This window comes from Macrobrachium nipponense, chromosome 19, assembly GCF_015104395.2.
Source record: "Macrobrachium nipponense isolate FS-2020 chromosome 19, ASM1510439v2, whole genome shotgun sequence".
NCBI classification, from domain to species: domain Eukaryota; kingdom Metazoa; phylum Arthropoda; class Malacostraca; order Decapoda; family Palaemonidae; genus Macrobrachium; species Macrobrachium nipponense.
The window spans coordinates 700713-724403 of NC_061088.1; the positions used below are offsets into that span (position 1 = coordinate 700713).

General features: G+C 37.2%; 1 protein-coding gene across 4 annotated transcripts in view; it reads right to left on the reverse strand.

Moving 5' to 3' along the window:
• Positions 1-17: 17 nt before the first annotated feature.
• The window catches only part of LOC135213299 (uncharacterized), a 64733-nt gene continuing 41059 nt past the window's right edge, over positions 18-23691 (reverse strand). For all 4 annotated transcript variants that reach the window (XM_064247296.1, XM_064247289.1, XM_064247283.1 and 1 more), the window contains exon 3: positions 18-23691. In XM_064247296.1, the coding sequence (XP_064103366.1) occupies positions 19101-23177 (4077 nt within the window). In that variant the 5' untranslated portion in view covers positions 23178-23691 and the 3' untranslated portion in view covers positions 18-19100.

Below are 23691 nucleotides of genomic sequence, written 5' to 3' on the forward strand. Positions count from 1 at the left end.
AAGCGAAAGGCAAAGGATGTCCTGTCGATAGTTTATTGTTCAGTGGGGGTGGTGACTACCTGTCTATCACAGCTTTTAAACTAATGCTCTGCCACCACCACCCTGGACTTTTTGACATCATAATTCCCATTCCTTTCCCAATCACCCAACACACTTGTTTACAACAAGTACATCACTTTCCATCATAATCCTTCTCCCCATTTACGTACTTATAAAGTGATAATGTACAGATAGCATCTAGAATCAAACAGAACTAAGACATGAGCATTGCCGATTAAAATTTAATTCTTTTTCACCTTGTAAATAACATTTATTTTTCTAAATGAAGAGAAGAAACAACAGCTGCTATGTCATCATAGCTTTTTTTTTTTTTTTTTATTATTATTATTTTTTTAACGCTACACCGTTCAAACTTTCTTTTCATTGCCGACCACAGCTTTCAACCCCGCAAAATAAGTGGATTCCTTTCACATTCATTTCTCTTTTACATCTAAAGCTAAGAATATACATAGTATACAGCATGTGTATATATACATATATACATGCATGCACAAGCCAGACGCAGGGCTGTCGACCTACAGCGCACAGTAGGACAGAGCACGACCCCAGGGCTGAACTCATCGGTCTACTAAACCACCACCGAAGAACTATATATAAATATAGTATATGTGTAATATATATTGTATATAATAATATCTACACAGTTCCACAGCTACCATATACAAGATGAAAAAAAAAACAATGCATGACAGTTATTTTATACATGTTAAAAACAATCTATTAACTGTTAAAAATTAATGTCTATCACATGCATTACATTTCTGCAATACAAAAGGAAATTCCCATGCAGTGACACATTGTGATGAAGCTGTAATAATTATGCTCAACATTTAAAAGTTGTAACAGGTTGTAATTCCTTATAAAATGCATTTTATGTACAAACTAAAGCAGTTGATCATGAAAATCTCCGAGTTATATAAAAATCTAGGACCACATATAATAGTAGAAAGTATTCATATCAAGAGTTAAACTTGTACATTGACGTTGACTAAAATGATTATTGATAAACTTGTACATTAACATTGATTAAAATGAAGCCATTACTAAAAAGCTCAAAACTGTGTATAATATACATAATACAACCGAAAATCAAGTACATATACAGTACATATTCCCTGAACAAAACAAAGCATCATTTAAACTGTTTGAAATTAAAAAAAAGCAAAAAATGTTTTGAAATCAAATTACATTGCAAGGACAGTGTTACATGAGCATCAACTACAAACTGCAGTAAAACATTCACTCTTTTGAAAAAACATCTCCACAGTTATGTATGGATACAAATATATTTATTAAAAATAAACCTACAGTACAGAGAGATTTCAGGAAGCTGTCTGATTCCCCTTTTCAACCAGACTGAAATCGAATAGATTCCTGAAAGCTCTCTGTTTAGATTCTCTAAAAATATATTCGTAACCATACATAACTGTAGATTTCTTTTGCAATTTCAAGACTCATACTACTATGAGTATTTTTTAATTTACTCTTTCTTGAGATTCCATTGACAACTAGCGTACAATAAATCAAATGTGAAAGAAATTTTCATGAAAAGCAACAGAGAGGGGTGTCTACAAAGATTACACAAACTCATTGATATTGTCTTCTGGTTTTTACATTTCAAACCTTTACAATTAACATTACTAAACAGGGCAGACATGAGTGACTTGGCATATTCCCCTTTTCATTGCTTTATTTTATTTTTTTTTTTTATTTTTTTTTTTTTTTTTTTTTTGGCTGCCGAGCGACTAGATGGTAACAAAGCAAGTGGTATTATGGAACTACTTTTTTAAGTTTATTTACAGCTTATAACTAATGGCTTGATAATGTACATGTATGTTAAGAATTATATATATATTATATATATAAACTTCCAGAAAGTTATCAGATGAATGAAATCTCAATATCAGAAAATATAGCACGAAGAAGTCTTCTAGTAGTTGGTAGAATGAATTTTTCCTGAAAAATTCTGAAATGTCTGGCTGTGACAGCATGCAAAATACGAACACAAAACGTCATATGAAAAGTTTTTATTTTTATACAGCCATACATTCCATCAGCAATTGAATTTCAACGTTTCATTCCATGAAGCAAGAGAACCTCTTATAAGCCATTTCCCTGCATCCTCCCCCCCCCCCCCCCCCCCCCCCCCCACAATACCCTTCCATTCTGGACACACTTCTCAGCCTCTTACAAGGAATGTAACAACGACCTGTCATCACTGTAAGTGTCACATATTCTCAAGTAGGGTTTTTCTTTTCCAGACGTCTTCGTCAACAAATGATCGATCACTCACAAAAACTGTAATGAACCAACAAATGATCGATCACTCACAAAAACTGTAATGAACAGCTTACATCTTACAGAAAAATGGCTCAGGTCACAGGTGTTTCCTACAACCAAAGTACATAGTACAGTATACTGTAGTTCAAAGCTTTCTTGATCTTCACAAGTACTACTGTCATCTCAATTTTTTTTATGCTGTACCTGTAGAACTGCATAAATGAATGTTATAGTACAGAGTAGTTAAAAAAATGAGGAGGGAATTACAAAAAATCACAGTGGTAGTAAGCATACAGACAAATAATTATCAAGAATATTTCACAGAAATGTTAATCCCTTTTGTTCATGAGTTCATTTTACAATTTATGAAGAAAATGCCATCTCTTTGTCAAGAGTAAGGAGTCTAATATAGGTATATATACTTGAAAGCTGAATGTATATATAATAATGTTTAATGACAAAAACCACCTCAAAAGAGCCGTTTAAAATTATTCAGCACATCATAGCAACTACTTTTGTACGTGAGGGTATAAAGATCACGTGACGTAGCCGTGGACATAAAGAGAATTCGAGGGCCTTGAAATGCTTATATAACACAACATGAAAGTATCCTATGCCCAGTCATCCTGCAAACAGTTCATCTGAAGTACTTCATAAAAGGGCCCGAGTTACCAGCGGTATTCAGAGGGAGTACACGCACACTGTACAAAATTCATATCTCTAAATATATATACAAAAGTTCACATAGCAAAAATACAGTTCCCTTGGCTAAGGACTAGAATGCCACTTTTTTTTTTTTTTTTTTATTACAATTCTAAGATGGATGACTTGACTCGACGTGATGACATTGAAGCAGAAAAATTATTAATAAAAGGTGTATACAGTAGTACAATGAAATGGCTCCTGAGTTAAACTGTAGCAAGTGGAAGTCCTCCTGAGAAAATTCAAAACGATACTGCCCTCCCACACAGGAATACCCGAGGCTTGTAACTCGCGGCTCTTTTACAGGGTCTCAGAGAAAAAACTAAAAGAATTAATGGCCCTTTAATGAAGAATTATACATAATGGTTATTGCACTTTGTTAATAATATTATTAGTTTGTCTCAAAAGTTTAAACAGATGACAGATTAAAACTTTATTCACTTCCTATCTGTGAAAATACATGAATACAGTAAATGAATTTTATATAGCATGAAGATAACACACTGTACTTTTACTAGGTACACATATACATTGCTTCTTTCATCCCTTTGATACCAGGTACGGTCAACGGAAAAACCGTCACTGACTGATGAAAGAACAATTGAAGGAGAAACAGTGTAGACCAGACAATTTTGTAATCCTGGCTCCAGTCATACAACGAGACAGAATGAGAAAAGAGGACCGGGAGTTTCGGTTTGCTTACACAAGGTCGGTCAAAAACTGAACATTCGAAACATTGAAGACAAAAAATATACATTGTTGGAACGCCTATTCTCTTAAGCTCTGTTGTCTGAGTATGTGTATTTTAAGGTAACAGTTTGCAAGCAGATGGAATCTTAAAATTAATTTTCCTGTAAATCACAAACTTGCCTTATAAGGGAGTATCTTTGAAGAGCAAGCTGGCTATGTCACTAAGAGGGTAGTTATAGGAAAGTTTAGTGAGAGGGTTGGTGGCCTTGGATGCCACTCAGTTGGGGATGATACCTTACTTGTCCTTTTGGCCATAGAGGAAAATGAGAGGTGGGTAAAAGTTGGGACATTTACTATATAGAAATACTATGCAAACCCTTAACAAAAGTGGGAGAATCATCATTACGGGGAGGTACAGTCTAACCCCTGGGTTGCAGACCTTACAATGATCAGAACATGAGAATGTACCTTCATTCATATATTTTCTTCATCTTGCTATCCATTCTCTCCTAACAATTATTTCATAGTGCAAGTGTGAGGTTTTCCCCCCGTTACACCTTTGTAACCTTTTTTTAACTCTCACTTTTCCCTTCAGTGCTTCTTGGTCTTTGGCCTTAACTCTATACTATTCTATTCCATTCCATTCCATTCCAATATCACACCAGACCAGTGCAAATCATGGCCATGGGCTGTTTACAATACAGTTGTGAGGCAGCAGGAAAGACACTACATGGACACCTGCATGCATAGGGGCAAGGGGAGCAAGCCACTTAGCCCCCCTGAAATCTTGGAAAAGAATGATATATATATACACAAGGCAGTCCCCGTTTAATAGCGGACTGGGTTAATGGTGATTCGATTTTATGACGCTTGTCTAGCGCATAAAAGCGCCGTAAAATCGGCAATTTATGGCACCATAACGGGGCCAAGTTTCGGTCATCGGTGCCATAAGGTGCCGATAATAGAGTCATGGTGCCATTAACAGAAACTTTGCGCCATAAGTGCCATAAATCACTGCTTTTTGGTTAATGGCAGTTTTCGCTTACCAGCACTGCTTTTGGAATTAACGTGCTAGTTCAAGGGATCAAAAGTGTTTCTCTGCTTGATACCAGAAACCATCCAAGTATGTATGAAGATTTGCCCCTCCTTGGAATATATGCTGCAGGTGCCCACGAACTTTTACTTATACACATGGAACTTGGATGATACAGAATGCATTAAGCATCCCCCATGTCCCAAGGTGAAGACGTCCAAGGACCTGAGCAACCAAGAAGTTTCCTTCTGAACAATGGGGATAAAGCAGTTCCTTTTTGCTCATGTCAGTAAAGTCTCCATCCAAAGCTTCTTCCACTACCTTATACAAAACCCGACATTGACTATACGTACAGAGATGAAGAGACCTGACTCCAGAGGCTTCATTTAATGGGATAAGCAAGGTTGCTCAAGGCTCCTCGTGAACACGGTGACTTGTCTAGGAAGAGAGAGCTATGTCCTTCATGAACACCTGGGAAAGTAGTACTGCTGTGTAGCCCTGCTGAGACTGAGAGCAGGAGCTTGTGTCAGCAAAGGAAGAAAAAGATATCCACAGTATGTTTAAGAATGCCTCTGACCAGAGAAAATCCCTCCCAAAACATTACAACTTAGGAATTATGGAGAAAAAAAAACTGACTGCTGCCATATCTGTCAGCATCCACAAGGACTTAAATCTGCTGTTTGGGCTGCAGATCTAGCCTCACTCATGACCCCCAGATTGCATCATAACACAAGAAGGTGATCTCAATTCTGAAAATGGCAGGATTAGCCAGTCACATCAATAAAAAGGTAAACAAGTGAACACATGGCGGCTATTGGCAGTTGAAGCAAGTCCTTCTGCAGATGAAGTGGGGTTGATTTCCTGCAGTTCAGTTAGGGGGTTTTCTGAAAATATGCATCATTCATGTCCACAGAGATCATAGTCTCCCACCAGAGTTTCCACTATGAACTGGTTATTGTACACATACCCTTCAATAAAGAGCTATTTTCTGTGGCTCCATGGCTTATTTTTAAGCACTGCCCTTCCCTTAGATGACGAAGCCAGAGAACGAGGTCAATCCTGGATGGTGAACCAAAAAAGATTGGCTCAAAATTTAGGGGAGAACAGCAGTCCTTGAAAGGTAGTCTGCACTTATTCTGTAGACTGAGACCATCCAGGGCTGTATCCTATTGTTGTCACACTACCTGATGAAAAGATAGTCATCCTTTAACTAGGTTGCAGCTAGAGACAGCAGCTGCCAGCCACATCAACATCCTCCTCTTGACTTGTGAGAGAGGTGGGACAAGGCTAAGAAAGCCCTCTTTCCATTCTGGCAAAGGAAGAAGATTACTTAAATCTTGGCTATGCTTTTCAATAAATATCTGTAACAGCCAAACCAAACCGGAGTGAGCTTCACAGATACTCCTATATAAGACAAAAGTATTTCAACTCCGAGGAACAAAATATAAAGTTGGAGCAGAATTGATGTTGGCTGCCTTGCTCTTCCTCACTCGGAGTCCCCGCTATGAACTATAAATACCCAGTAATTGTAGTAGTACTTTATATTATCCTGTCTACCCTAAGTTAATGGATTTAACACATGGTACAGTTTAAGAAAAGTTATGCTGTAAGTAGAGATTGAGGAATGCTATATACAATACCATGCTTACAAACACATAAATTACAAGTTTTCATTTTGCGAAAGTTTTGAGAGCATGTTCATTAATTGGCAATTTTTTCTTACATCTGTTTTTGAGAAGCAGAAAAAGAATTGAGAATTTTGGGCAGAGCATTTTCACAACAGCAGTTATTATGGTCATTTTGAAATGTCAAAACACAGATTACTTAATTGTAACTAAACTAAATAAATCACAGGTCCACAGTCGCATTAACTCCTCAACAGCTACTACGCCTTCCTCTGAAGGATCAGCAGAAACATAAAACACTCAAGCACTTTATAAAATAATACCCAACTAAAATTTGAATGCCATACTTAATGAAAACATGTACAAAAACAAAGTCATGATAAATGGCTTGGCAATTTCAGGTTATATCTTAAACAGAATGAGAATGGAAAAAGCTTTCACCAAAAATGGCACTAACTGCATTGACTGATGATGTGACCCTGAGCTCACTGGCGAGCAATTGTGGAAGAATATAAATTGATTTCTTTGATTTTTCTTGCATTTATATTCTATAACTGGCAAACCTTACTCAACTATATACGCTTCATGAAGTTGCATTTTCCTTCTAGCAACAGTAACTGACTATTAAACCTGTAAAAGCTATGGCATTCAACCCAGCGATGGGGTAGAGTACTAAATACTTTTGTAAGTACTATTACGGTTTATTAATTCTTTGTATGAAAAAGTCTGTAGAAAAATAGAATCCTATGAAATCGGTATTGAAAGGAGAGGAAAAATGAGTTCTAGTAGCAGTGAAATGAACTATGCATAGCATTGTGGTCAGCTTCCCTTTGAAATTCATGTGACATACTATGCAACTTGACAGATATACGTACATACATACTTAAAAAATAAAACTACAGACGGCTTTTGAGAATTCATGCAATTCTCCTCCACGCCAGATCGAAAAGGAGAATCGTACACTCTAGAAAGATCTCTGTAGTTTTATTTTTAAATATAATTGCACAGTTACTTAACTGTGGATTTCTTTCCCATTGCTAAGCTCATGGTACTATGAGTATTTCTTCATGAAATGAATGTCTACACTTGGTATTGCACACGTCCCATAATTTTTGTAAGACACGTTTATAAAATAGTGGTGCACAGTATTCAAAGTGTAACTTAAATTACGAACAAGGTGTAGGGCAGAAAGCTTCTCTTAAGGTAGTACTACTCACTTTACAACTGTCTTATCTTTCCATAACTTACAGAGGTAACATGGGACAACTGCAGTAAGTAGTAGTACTTCAGTTATTTTGGCATCAGCATTGGTACACTGAAAATCCTTAACAAATTAGTACTGAAAACTTAAACAACTACAAAAGTGTGGCTGTGGTCTTTTGTGGCCTTTGAGAAGTCAATGGATTTGGAAGGAAATTGACAGCTAATATAGCTATCTTACAGAAAGAGAATAAGTTGTAAAATTGCTTGTTTTTCAAACGTATATAAAAATATGCCCTGAATTATTGCCACATTTATCTGAACGTGTAAAGCACCTTTACATGATTACAAAAGTTAAGTATCAGGATTACAATACATAAAAGCTCTGAAAATGTAAATACTGTTGTACGTACAGTACATTCTAAGTACATAACAGCAGCAATAAGTACACACAATCAGTTAAATGCAGTATCAAGTGAAAAGTCACATTACCAAGCATGCATGTGAAAAAAAAGCCACATAAGTATCAATGTAAATTCTTTCTAAATGTTAATCTGGTGTATTCATCGTGGTATCAGGTATGTAATAATTTCCACTTTTTTTATGTCAGCCTGTATGATCGTTATTACGGGGGTAAAAGTTAAGCAAACATAAAACTGTAAGATTTGTATTGAAGATAAACATTGTCAATAAGAGCAAGCAAGCTTGACTAGACAAAAAAAATTTTATTTCACCACATACGTACCTATTTCATGTATTGCATACATAAATGATTAATTTGGGTGAATTTTGTTGTACTGCTGGGTACAGCACTGATAAGTTATATTTAAATGTCATTTTCACTGACTGATAAAATAAGAAACTACAAAATATGTGTTCATTAACTGCTACTGTTGACCTGCATAATCTCCATATAAAGACGGCCAAATGAGTGTGATCAATTCAAAGATTGTACAATTATGTATGCACTTAAACATAGAACTTTTGTTTTGCAGAATGGCAAAATCCAATGGTAGGTTTACTTTATTTCATTTCTGTTAGCTTAATCATTCTATGAAGTCTTCTTATTGATTTAAGTACTGTTCATGGATTTTGGAGATGAGTCACTTGAAAGGAATGGTTTTTTTTTTAGTTAAGTTCACATGGGGAGGGATCCAACATATTTCAGACATCAAAATATCCCCACCATAAAATGTACATTTTGTATATAAAAACTATAACCTCAAAAAAGGTGCTGTCGTCTAATCACAACTCATAACTGGGTGGGAGGAGCACCCACTGGAATATAAATGAGGAATGTAGAAAATGAATGATGAAATTTAAGCTGTAAAGACAAGCACTGGGTACTCCCAGTCACTCAGCAATGTAGAGTATTTAGGAGTACGTACACACATCCCATTAAGTCTGGAGGCTTTGGCTGACTAAAGGAGTTTTAAATCTCAATTCTCTCCGATTTCCAATCATTCACTAGACTAAAATTATGGCATAATAATGATGATAGCCTATGTTCCCATTAGGAACTACCAAGTGGAAGCAGTCTAAGGTAGTCAGTCATTTTCAACATACAGTAAAATGTAGAGCTCCAATACATAATTCTTAACTTACGTTACTCTTGTTAGACGCGTATGGGTCACCATACCAAATTTTGGATGATAAGACAATTTCAGAGAGAAATGACATGCTATCCATAGGGTATAGTATAGTTGAGTTAGATACTACTTTGAGCTATTTAACACTTTCATTTCTCAATTTTAAATGCTTAGAGCTTAAATGGAAATTATGGTCGACAATAGTAAATTTCAAATACATCTTCAATATCTCGGTTAATGTTAGCTGAAGAGTTGTAACTAGAGTACTATGCCTTATGACATTTTGTTCCTGTTAAGTCTAAAAAAATATTCTGCCTTCATATTTTCCAGATGGGTAAAAGTCAGGAGTCTCATCGTAATAGAGAGGCATAAGCTACAGTAGCAGTTCAGCTCATGTCAGTTCTCTTATCTTGTGCACTTACCACCTGAATTTTCATCCAGATCTTCATGTACAGTATGTCTTTTCTCTGTGATTTTTAATCCTAGTAACAGGTCTTTGTCCCATTAATTCCATATCTGCTTAAGCAATCTCAGCATTTGAGATCTAGTTGTACCCTCTAGGTACTGGATGCTATCTCTGGGAGCTTTCCCATTTCTATAGACCATTACATGCATTATAACTGCGTCAAATTTTAGTTTATTTCACCACCATCTTTGCATGCATCAGTACTATTGCTTATCTCTTTTACCACCCTACATTCTTGATAGCAGCTTCGCAACCTAGCTGACAGAATGCTGTATCTTTTCCAAGGCTATTTCTGTATTTGTCTTGTACATTTGACATTGAGAACCTTACTTCATGTGTATTTTGCAATCCTAAGTGTCTCCTACAACAGCATCTGTTCCATCCAAGGCACAATATTGGTCTTTACCCCAAACTTCTCTCCCAGCACTCACTGGCAGTTCCTGAATTACATTTTCCTCTGCTTACTTGCCAGTTCACAAAGCATGATTAGCATACATTGACTTTGTCCTCTTCTTTCATTAATATCTCCCTCTCTGCTAAAATATTTCCCAGAGCTTCCTCATATTACTGTTATTAAGAACTAGTTTGAAAATCTTTTGATATACAGTACATGTAAATATCTTGTGACAGCAGCTTACCGAGTCTTCCCTGTAGCATCTCGTTATAAATACTGCCTCTATTGATCATTCCTCTTTCAAAGAGGCCCGATGACACTTTACAATTTGTACTTTTTGTTTTTGTTTTTCATTATTTCTTCCAACAGTTCCTTTACTTTCTTTGTACCATCAGCAAAATCATTCATATATATTTTCCACACTGCAGTGCATTCCCTCAACTTCCATAGATTGTTGTTGTAACATCCTGCCCTCTTTTCTGGTTCTATGTCCTCATTTAAAACGTTTTCATGTATTCTGGTCCGCTTTACAGTACATAATTAGGTATGAATTACTCTTTTACTTATTAGTATGCATTATTATTATTTTGATTGACTAGTTTACCCTAAATCTGTATTTGCAAATGACATAAAAAGAGAATACAAGCTTACACAGCAGGGAAAACTGCAAACTTATTAGCACAAAAGGTTACAAGCAGTATGCATTTAGGTATTCGAAATATGTTCACATTATTACCATTATTATTGTTACTGGCAAACAAAGAACAAATCCAGGGGACAAAATCCTTAATGTAAAAATTTCATGTCCATTATTACAGTATGATTCTTTAGATTTTCAAGGTTACTACTGCTCATTCACCTGAAGAAATGTAAGTGAAGATTATTCTTATGATTTTTTTTTTTTATATTTGTTCCACTTACAAATCCCACAAGCCATCCATTCTTGCTTACACTTAAAACAGCACTGTAAAATTTTCCCTTTGGTCAAGATTGGAATTTGGATTACCAGGTAAGTGATACTGGCCTACCAGAGAATGAGCATCAATCATATTAGCCCTAACAACAATAACAGCAGAGGCCAGCTTTATATACTATTCATAATTGTATATTATAGGTATACAAACCTATGCTTCCATAAATTGAGTATTCCAGCACATCTTGTGCTTTTGCTGTATTGTAAAAGAAAGAAAGAAAGAAAAAAAAAGCCTATGGGGTATGCCCAGGTATCACCCTGAACTCTACAAAACCCTGTTCATAGTCCCAACCTCAACCCAATGAAAAAGATCCTTTACAGTATTGTCTTAAATTCAAACAAAAATGGATGCCTATTGAGAAGGTAAGGTAACATAGGATACTTTCAGAGTTACAAACCAAATTCCCCATTCGTCATAATCGTTCACATTTTTATAGTGCTTTCCTCTCTCTATGGGTCCTCTTCATTTTCTGCCAGTTGATGCACTTCTGCACAATTTTCAGGTATTTTTAGTAGTCTTTATTCTTGTTTTATCCATAATGACTACTTTTCTGACTAACTAACTGGTCACTTCCCTTTAGCATCACAAGCTCAAATAATTTCAGTCTCTGTGATCTCGGGTCTCAGAAATTTTGTAATTTGAGAACCCCTTTCCTGTTGAAAGGTGCACTTATTCAGTAAAGGTGTCCTTTGATCTGAACTCGTAATGGTCTCATTATTATAATTATTATTATTATTATTATATGTATTATTGTCGTTATAAGGTATTGTAACCAGACCATAGAATTAAAATGCACTTATTATTTCTTCAAAACCAGTATATGAATGAACGGATAAATAATGGAGATTCTGAGAGTCTCCATTAACTAATTTGTCTTCAAAATGTGATGTTTACTTCTGGCTGAAGTTTTGACACTTACACTGGGTGAAGTTTTGACACTTACACAAAGTATATTTAACTGAGCATGGCAGGCTTCCCTGCTTCAAATATACTGTGTGAGTGTCACAACACAAACTCTAAAGGTTACTTGGAAATATTGACCCTTTTTACTTTGACAATGTGAAATTTGCCGTCTCCTTTTGTATTTCCCTGATTATTCCCTTTTAAAATGTTTCTCTACTGTCACTCAGAGATATCACTCAACATATGATACTCTTTTAATAAGAGAGCTACCTTAATCTTGGACAACCATACCATCAGTTTCTCTTAAAATTGTTTCCCTGCCCTAACATCCAATTAGAAATTGTGCTTTGGTTATGTTCGACACTATTTCCTGAAGTATTTTACAACAAACATCCTATCCATTTGAATGTCAGGTAATTAACCCACTGACAATACCATAGGGGAAGATTACAACATTAGTATGGAATTTTGACACAAGATGATTTACTTATTCCCCCATCATCAGCTCCAAGAGCAAGATGATTTATAAAAAATATGAAAACAGCTACCAAGCAACTGACATGGAAATGGTGACAATATTACAAACATGGTACAGTGTAAAGTGAGAGTTATGCCCTGAAAGTATATACTGTACATATATACAGTAGTACATAATTGTATTTTCACACCTAGAAAAACATACAAACACTGATACTTTGTATGGAAAAATCCTAACAATTATTTTCAAGGGTGAAGAGAAATAACATGTGAACACCCACGTAATATATCATGGCCTTGGTAGAAATATGCAGTACAGGACAGTTATATCAGTGTACTGTGCAACGGTTGATAATCATAACAAAAATGTGAACACTCGTTTTAAAGTTTAAATGAAGGGACATAATAAAAAAGGTATACGAGAGCTAATGTTGTCACTAAAACTACAGCAAATAATGATGGTATTAATTGCTCCCACCGAGATTTTATCTTCTGCTACATGACTATTCTGGTTAGTGGTATTTAGACAAAATGCAACATGGTTGGTTGGAGGTGGTGGCGGCACTATGCTACATCTATATACAACTATGTACAGCAATACCCCGCTAATAGTTGGTTTTGGTGTTAAGAAATAATTGCGGCTTTTCTTATGCAGTGCATACAACTGTTATAATGGATGTTTAAAACTAGGTATTAATCCCATAATCACCTCCTAAGTCTACATAACTGTTAATGAAAATTTACTCATTTAGTTTCACTACACAAGTGTTGTGCTGCTAACCAATATGTATTTAATCAATGTTTTTAATAGTTTTGCTCATCTAATTTTAAAAATTGGGGCATTAATGGGATATTTCATTTCTGAAAGGCTGATTTTTTAAAAGTATAGTAATGCGTATGTTGATAACTTCATCAGAACTTTATTTTTTGTTCTCTACGATATTCAAAACTGTAAAAATTGCGATACCACATCCTGTAAGAACATTGTTTTACCACAACAGAGTCAAAAGAATATTGCCAAGCCATAAATCCATGCTTCTGGTTAACTAAATCTAAGAAGCAGTACTATAGTCAATGGTTTTTTCTTTTTGTAATGTTACAGGTATGAAAAGTACAAAACAACTTAAAAACAGGTAATAGTTTTCTTTTCATTATTACAATTTTATACAATCATCATTCCTATAATAACCTTTTTTTTTTTAAATCCATTTGCTACTACATTCAGTCTATTAAAGTGTGAATACCACACTGATTATTCATTTAGACTCTTCCTTAGCCTGAACAGAAGAGTACACTAACTAAATGAAGAGAAGAAAAAAGAAAAAAAAAGTACAGTACTTCATTTTCTATATTTCTTCAACCACAGGAGACAGCATACGGCAGCGATAGGTAGACTGTGACGGCAGTTTTTAATATTATGTACAAGATAAACTAGTTGCTTTTGCCTCTGAGTGGGCCAACTGTCTTCTTCTTCCATACTTGAAGAAATACCAAAATGATTTCTTGCATTGTAACATAAACTGTGGGGCTTTGAGGCTCATTTGAGGGGCTTTGAACATAAATGCATCTGGCAAGAGAACTTGGAGGAATCAAGACACAACTCAAACAGTAGGAAAGAAATAGAACAAAAGCAGGTTTCCTTTTCAGTACTGTCAGAGTTGCAGCTTATTGCTCCATATTAATTTCAGTAAATTTATATAACAAAATTATTTGGCATTAGATATAAATAAAATTCACATAAGTAGTAACATGCCTTAGAATAAGTTTTTAATAGGCGTTACACTAATTTTTAAACTTCAGCAGTTGATTTTTTCAGCCTGGAATCAGACTAGCTGTCAGTAATAAGAGAAGTCCTACTCCAGAAACAATGACACTATATTTTTCCACCGGTTTACAGTACTTTTTTTGCCACAATGAACAAGATGCTAGTCCAGTCCAGCACAGCACAGGGCACGAGTGCCTTTCGTTGAGAGAAAGCACCATCATTCCCTGGTTTCCTTCTGTTAACAGACATGTACACGTTAAAAACTTCTTATAATCTACGGTGTTATCCTTGCAAGGAAAGCTTACTACCTGTTAATGCATTATGTACAATATCTCAACATTGCTGAGGCCATGAACATTGTAAAATGTGTCACATACCCACCCATCGCAAGTTATACTCGTAGTAACAAACGATGTCAAATTACTAGACCAACAACTTGAACTTCAATGGATAAAACTGAACAAATCTCAAGCCATGCCATCTATGTACAACGAGGTCAGACTTGTAAAGCAACTGATATGATTTTTATGGTCCATTGTTTCTCCTGAAGGTGCAGTACACTTTAATATAGAAATATAGTACTGCTACCTAAAACTGTCCAACCCTGATATGAAATACAGTAGTACTTAAAACTTACTAACGATCACAATATACAGAAACGATGACAAAGCCTGCTGACAATGTGACAGACACCCTGTCCCAAACGTTTTAGTATTGCACTCAATAAAAATCAAATTGCAAGTAAAAATTATTTTTTTTAAGTAATCTAGCAATATATAAAGAAAGAAATAAGGGACTCATTCAATTCTTTTAAAACTATTACCGAGGATGCTTACTTTTACAAAGTACTTTATAATACAATTAAAGTATATGTTTTAAACTACCTCCAAGATACATTTTCAATACATTTAATTCTGATCATCAGTTACAGCAATCCTTCTTTACATTATGTAATTCCATACATAAGAGCATTATAGTTATGTGCTATTTTACAATCATCCTGTTCATGTAAAGCTGCGTTTGTCTTTTTTTTTTTTTTTTTTTTTTTTTTTTTTTTTTTTTTTTTAAGACCCATAAAGAATCATTACTTGCCTACCCGTACTTGGGGATCTTTTTATGCATACGATGAGATTAACCGGTGTTGTAACAATGCGTGACCAAGCATTCCAAAAAGCTACCACTCATTTACGTAAGACAGAAAAATATTAAAGTTAAACGTATACTAAATTGAAAACCTTGTGTAAATTAAATTCAAGCATATCACAATGATTTGGAAACCTAGAATTAAAAATAAAAATTTAAGCTTCCTAGAGGAATAAATTTCACAGCCTACACTTACCACACGGTCGTAATTTCGTCACGTTATCTCTTATATTTCTCATCTTATCTTGGTTTCTTGGGGGGTACAACTGGCCAGTCACACCAAAGCTCCTGAGGATTTACACATTTCTAAGCACTTAACTTCGGAACAAAATGGGTATCCCCCCAACAAGAACATACATACACATGCCTTTTTGTTTGATTATCACTGACCGTCACTTATTATTACTGAACGGAAGTAGCACACCAATACTTTAGTTAAACTTAACTTAATACCGGTTCCTATCATACAAGTCACACATCACAAGTAATTACCACAAAAGTAAAAATGGCTAAATATATTCTTGTGAGTTTTCAGTCCTTCCACATTGAAGGTGAGAGAATAAAAATCGTCTTTTGCTAAAATTTGTTTTCAATACAGCACCGTGTACTTTACACGAGAACTAAAACAATTACTTGGGTATTTAACATATTTTATAACTATTCATGGCTTGCATGTGCCTCAAAAATGTATAAAATATTGCTTGAATCGGTGAATACAGTCCCAATTCTTGAGGGGGAAAAAAAAAAAAAAAAAAAAAAAAATTTCCTACTACATATTTCTATCTACCTGCCCTAATTTTCATATATGTAATCTGGACTAGCCTTGCGACTCCCCCATACAAAGTTAAAATTGCTCGCCACTGTATAAATATTTAATCTTTTAAGAAGTACACAAACTGGCAACTACACCAGTTCAACATATGCATTTCTTCTACGACATGAAAATCTACTTAACAAAGAAAATTGGCTTAAAATTTAAAATAATTTCATTAAAATTCTCAGCATCATACTTCACATCCCATGCAACAATCAAAACTATCATTCAGTTAAAACAATATATAAAATGGTTTATGACACAGGTTTCAATATGATCTGATCCACGTCACTGAACTATCCACCATAAGTTATCAGTAATCTTGATCTTAAGAATAGTTACCTATCCCTGACCTACTTGGAACCAAATCATACTTCACAATACAGAAGGTAAAAATAAAATTCTTTATTGATAATCTAACTACATACTCTTGTGAAAGTGGAATTGGTTCCAGATAGAGATTTTTATGAGATACCCTGAACCCTACATTTGAAAATGCTTTTTACCATTAAATGTTTAAATTCTTACGGTGAAAGGATAGACAGACAAACTGGTACTCGTGGATTCAAACGCTGGGATTGCAATTTGATGTATACATACCTTGCAACCCCTCAAAGTCTGCAAAATGCATCTAAGTACTAATACAGGTACATTCATTATAATTTGTGTCAAGATTATATAGTAGTTATATCTGCATTGCAACATTACTCCGAATTTACACAGCACCAGAAAAAAAAGGAAAAAAAAAAGATGAGGTTATTTGCGATTACATCCAAGTACACCTCTCTCACGCTCCAACAGAGACCATCATCTCACGCTGATGACGTGTAGCAAGCTTGGTGTACTGCTACAAATACGAAATGCAAAGTAGACAAAGGTATCCCTCCCTTGTGACTTTCTTCTTTGTTGTTGCTAAGGGCATGAAGTTTCAATAGGCCGACCCAATTTTGTTTTACTTCAGTAAAATAATATTTCCCCTCCTGTGTATTTCTCCTTTCACAAGAATTACCTTCTGAGAACTTCAAGTCCAATCTACTACTCTCTTTTCAAGAGATTAATCAACCTTGTTTCACAACATATATGCTTAAAACATTATTTTTAACAATGCATTTATTGTTTTCTTTACCGACATATCTTAGAAATTATTTTTACAGAATTATTACCACAGTCAAGGAAACTAGATCCTTTCGCTCACCCTCAAGTGGCTTGTGCCTCCTTTCAAGATAGTAGTCATAGTCATCTACGACACACAACAAAGTTGTAACCCTCCCAAGGAATATCATAACTTTGTACACTGTCGTCACAAAGGATGCTCATAAAAGTACCCTAAGGGACTCCCAAGATATCATAATATACCACTTGGACAGTAATCCAATACATAATATTCTTTGGAGAAAAAAAAAAAAAAAAAAAAAAAAAAAATCATACTGGTATGGTCACAAAAACATTTCCTACATTTCCTAATTAGTTTCTTAGTTCCGACTAACAGCGGTACGTATTACAGAGCTGAGGGTGTGTGTAATAACAGGATAAAGATGTGATTACAGTCACGAATTTTATGACAATACATTTTAATTTGCCTTCTTAACGGCAGAGGTTATTCAAATAACAGTATGGTACATAAACCTGCCATACTCTTGAAAATGTATCCCATATTACTAACACCATGAAGTCTGTTTCCTCTCTAAAACTGACACGCAAATAAATAAAAAAATGAAAAAGGAGAACAAATGATTGATCAGTGACTGTAATAACATATGACTACGTGTCTCAATTCCTCTCTAGACTGTCTAACGACCTAATTAAGCTACCAATGAAGCGAGGCAGTTAGTATAAAAGCATAGTTTGCGAGGGTGTGAGTCCGGCACTCGGTAATTTATCATACCACTTTGACAGTTCCCTTATAGCCCTAACTTAACGCTAATTTTGTTGTCGGTAAACAGGAAATGTGGAAAAACTTGTGATCATAACATCATAACTATTGTGAACTATTAGAAAAAGAGTGAAATATCTTTGTGGCCAAACTGAAGTGACCTTACAATTTTATAAATACATCGTCACTGGGAAACAACGAAATCCCACCGTGAAGTAAACATCAACAAGAATATGCAACAAATTCTAAATATTTCCCCGAACATTCACGTGAAACATATGTTTAGACTGCAATGTTTTAGTAATCTTATGAAATGACTTACAAATATAAAACATTGCTGGGATTACCTGCACAGCACTGCTGAATTTTCAGTCAGCTATTATGCCTGAGATATTCTGAACATCTTCTCTACATAAAATCTTGCATGACAACGGGCAACAAGTGTCAGAGTTTGACCCTCTGTTTGTCAAGTCGTCTTCTGCAACATGGCAGTCTTGTTTTAACCTCTTGCAACACTACGCTCACTAAAACTATGTACATACAGTATCAAATGACATAAAATGCTCACAGATGGTCTTGAAAGTTTTTGCACTGAAGCGTATGATTTATCACCATAATTTAAATACATAAATAACTTATAAAATACGTTGGCTCTGCAAAAATGAAGTTCAGTAATCCCTCTCTTCACAAGCACAACTTATTGAACGTCCCTAAAAATAAGAATGTAAATAATTGTTCACATATCACAAATTCTGAGCCACAGCATACTCTGAACACACTTAAATATGATCTTTTACTTCTTGCATTTCTACATTACAGTACTATATAAATATGACAATCTTTCAACAATCACAAAAAACGCAAGGCAAAACGTGATAAGTTATCATTACTGCTTCTTTCTCATATCCTACATCATGTTTACTTGCAAGCATAAATATACAAAAAGATATATGTAATCATATAAATAAATAACAGCAAATAATTGCAAAAAGACCAATCTGCAATGAGATGCGTTATGCACGTGCACACACTGAGACTGTGCGTGCAGTATTTCAGTGATACCACTTATTTAGTTAAGGCTCTGGCCAACACAACCATGACAGGAATCACAATCAACCAGTCTCTGAAGTCTGTGCAGGTACACTGGAGGCTTCAGCACTGTGGTGTGATTCCTCTACAGGTTCCTGCTTTGAACCCCAGGCAGGTCTGGGGGACAACTGCTCGGTCGTTATTCGTACCTCGTCACTGTGGGTAGAATCCGAAGACTGAGTGGTGACCTCGCTGTCCTCACTATCAGAATCGAAACTTCCATTCTCCATGGCTGCTAACGGTGCTCTTTTCAGAGGTTCCGGCACGGCGGAATGAACCGTAGGTTGTGCGGTGCAAGGAAGTATTGGCACCGTAGAAGGTACTGGGGAAGTTTGTAGATTACCAGAGGTGCTTATGGCGGATCCTAATCCGGTGTCTTCCTGGCTTGTACTATCGACCGAGGAGCTCAAAAGGGAATCTCGGTCACCCTCAGGATGTGGACTGCTAGGGCTTGGGGAACAGCTGCCCCCAACCCTTCCCACGCCACAAACCGAGTCGTCTAGAAAACCACTGTCGGTCAACTCACTGGAACTCACCGAATCATTGTCTTTCTCAGTACTGCTGCCGTTGTTCTCGTTGACACTGCTCCGAAGCGAGCCCCTCTGAGACCCAACCTCCGACCATCCACTCACATTACTGGAATTTGCAGAATCAAGAAAAACGTCGTCGCTGTCGCTGTCCGATTTCAACCTCACGATGTGACCTGACAAGCTGCCTGGTACTTTATGATGACCTTCTGGAAGACTGTCACAACTTTTGGTGCCCGGCACTGAAGGTGACGTCACTAGGCCATCTCCGCTCTTGCTCAGAAACATATTTTTTGAAGGTGTTTCTTCTATGCTAAAGCCACGCTCTACTCTAACAGGTGAAGATATAATTATTTTGGGGCTCGACACAGAACCAGTAGAGTTAGTCAGAATAGTATCAGAAGTTGTAGACTGACCACTAGGTAAACTACAAGGCCCAGTGACCTCCGCAACCCTTGTGACAGTGAAACGGCCACCAATGCTGAATCTATTAGGGCGAGAAGATTGCTGTTTGGAGGGTAAATTGAGGTCCCCAGCAGACATACTTCTTCCACAGTGACTTACTGGAGCTGAGGAACAAACAACAGGAGAACAAGGAGTTGAATTTATAGGTAACTGTGAAGCACTTCTTGATGCTTCTTGAACCCTGAAGACCCTGAAGCGATTTTTCATGGGGCTAGGTACAGGACTTGGAGAAGGACTTTGGCAGGGACTTGGAGCTGGGCTTGGAAGTGGGCTGGGAGCAGGACTTACATACTTTTGCTTCTCCTCTTCTCGTACGGGGGTGGTGTCGTTTCTAGTTTCTGGCTGGATGGTCTTGTGTGAGGTTTCGCACGTTAAAGAGACTTTCCTAAACACGGAGTTGACGGACAATTTGTCTTCGTCGTGACACCTGGTAGGAATTTCACAAAGATTGTTCTGGTTTTCAGCAGCCTGTATATGACTATTGACCAAGTTACGCTGGCAGTACTCCTTGATTTCCTTCTGCAGAGCCAAGTGCTGCTCGGCCAGTTCGGCTGCGGGTTCTGTTCTAGGATCGGAGTCCAGATCCATCTGAGTGACGTGCGTGTTTAAACGCAGCGAATGAGCCAAGGCCATCAACCCAGCTACACGGATAGGGTTTTCTCTCAAGTCGATCTGCTGGATGATGGTGTTGTCTGCTGTATATTCTGCCAAAGCCACCGCTCCCTCATCACTAATCCTTGCAGCCTGAAGTCCAAGCCGCAGTAAACATCGATTTCGCAACAAAGACTCCTTCAGGCGTAGAATCCCTTCACTTGTGAGATTGTTGCGGCCAAGGTTTACCATTTCAAGGGAGGAAGAGCCAGACAGCAAACTGGCCAAGTGTGGAGATGATTGCTGGGTGAGATGATTATTCCACAATATCAGAGAATTTAACCCTTTGATTGTCTTCTTCCCTTCCACATTATTGCTCTCCTTCTCACTCTGCAGTTTCTGCTGTTCACATATTCCTTCACAAATATGGCCACAACCCGCGTCTTGTACATTGTTGTTTCTGAGATCCAGCACTCTCAAAGTGTTGTTTGCACGTACCAAGTTGCCCAGCTGAATGCAATCATTGACCCCCAAGCGATTTTCAGCCAGATATAACTCTGCAAGAGTATCATTTTGCTTTAATGCAGCAGTAAGCATGATGAGAGGACGACCTGTTAGATTACAGTTCTCAAGATGCAACGTATGCAACCTTGCACCTAACCTTAGAGCTCTGCCCAATATAGGCATGTTTGTTTCATTCAAGTTAGTGTTGCGGGCATCAAGGTACTCGACCGAAGGCGTCCGCTTCAACATGCGAGCGCACGCCTGCCACCCTCTAAATCCAATCCTGCTGTTGCATGAAATATTGAGCTGAGTGGCAGAATCATAAAACTCGATCATATCGAAGAGAGGTATGGCAGTGTCATCTTCCAGGGAGCAACCTTCAAGATCCAGAACCTTAAACTGAACTCTGCGGAATATCTCTTCCAGCCCTTCACACTGACCGCCTTCCAGCCTCTGTCCCCGTAGACTGATACATTCAACGCGCCCTCCTACAACCAGGGGCAGGGCCTTGATCTGCTGCAAAACTCCAGGGAGAGGTTGAGTACTGTGTCGTTCACAAGAGGATCGGTAGGCAGCAGCAATTTCCTCCACAGTTACCCCGGCCATTTGCTGCCAAGGATTTACAGGCTCTAAATAACTAGATATCAGGCGAGTGTCATCCTCAGGGAATGACACCCGGCGACCAGGGCAAGGTGCTGTTCGCAGAACTTTGCGAACAGATCCTGCCGCAGAGGGAACAGGAGTTGAAGGTGCAGATGTGGCCTGGCCCCTAGAACATGGGTCATCCATGCATGCTGACAGATGTTCTGAACTCTCCTTTCCCTGATGAATATCGTATTCAACGCTGCCATTACTTTCCATACACCTGGCACCAGCCTGATTAACATCCCCATTCTGAGGAGGGAAACCCTCTACAGTAGTGTTATTCAGTTCTGCAATTTGTGTGTCCATTGTACTTTCTGTTGGACCATTGGCATTTACTTCAATTTCACCACTATACATATCTACATCCAAGGGTACAGGAGCACTATGAGCGACATTGTCATTAATGTCATCCTCCAGCTTAAAGTTGTCGGACGACCCTAATATAATGTTGTGACAATCACTCACTTCACCTTTCTCAGAGTCTGACTCCAAGGTCAAATGTTCTAAACCAGGATTATCACACTCAGTATTTGTATCTTCTCCTGTTGGTATTAAATTTCCAGTGCTATCTAAATTTTCACTACAGGAGACAGTGCTCAAGATATTATCATTAGAATCACTCAGTTCTGATGGTGACGGAGTCTGCCGCTCTTCACAACTGAAAGAAGATTGACTCGTTCCACTCAATACCTGGCCGAGTTCGTTTTTAACTTCACTAACAGCAGTGACGAATTCACTCTGAGCATCTCTGACTGCATTTTTAAACTCGCTCCTGACTTCCTGAAATGCAGTGACGACTTCACTGACAGAAATGCTTATTTGGTCGCAAGAAGAGGAGACGACTCCTCTTGCAGGATCACTGACAGGTGATGCGCACGTTTCATCAACTGTGCCATCTTGATGCAATGTGGCTTCTTCTTCTCCTCTCCCACTTTTCTCTTTTGCTTCTGTTTCGCCACATGGTTCCGCTGCAGTGGTTTCTATATCAGAGGATTCTGTCTCCTGATTTAAACTCTGAAAAGGATCTCCAATGTTTTCCCCAGAAATTTCTACATCAGAGGATTGTGTATCTTGACTTACACTCTCAATAGGATCTACAATTTTTTCATCAGAACTTTCTACATCAGAGGATTCTGTAACTTGACTTAAATTCTCAACAGAATCTTCAAGAGTTTCAACAGGATTTTTAGTCTCGGTATTTAGTTCACATAAATCACTTACGGTTGACGTAGTATTATCTGACCCTTCATTATCTGGGTTACTTTCACATACGACTTCAGAATCGGCACTACTCGAATCTTCTTCTACTTGGAATGAATTGGCACAATCTGAGGCTTCTTGTTCCTGGGTTTGGCTAGATGTGCTCATACTGGTAATGGTTCAGAGCATGCACGCACCTGAGCAGGGGTCTGCTATGACTGCGCACACAAATGTTTCTTTGCAAACCACCGCAACAATCCCTCTCCGGCAGATGTGTCGAGCAACCCAAACTCTTTAACCTGGACATAAAAGCCTTATAAAAAAATGAATGCCCTCTGATATTCAAAATATCTGAAGCGCTCATGACAAAGAGTGAGGATATCACCAGATACAGACAAGACATTGATCAGTTACTCTTCAGCCATTGTAGTTATGTCCAAGTATTACGGACACACTTACGCATCTGACTCTTTCATCGGTGGCTGCTCAAGATACTATTACAAGCAAAATCTTAAAAGTATTAGAATAATAAGTACTGTATTTGCTACTTATAGTGTTGTCAGACTGTAGTCGATGACGGCACAACTATCCTTCACTTGAGGATGTGCGGAAACCTCTTCCTTATAATATCATTACTCCTTTGAAAAAGCTTTGCATCGATTGTGTTGCATTCACAAAGAAT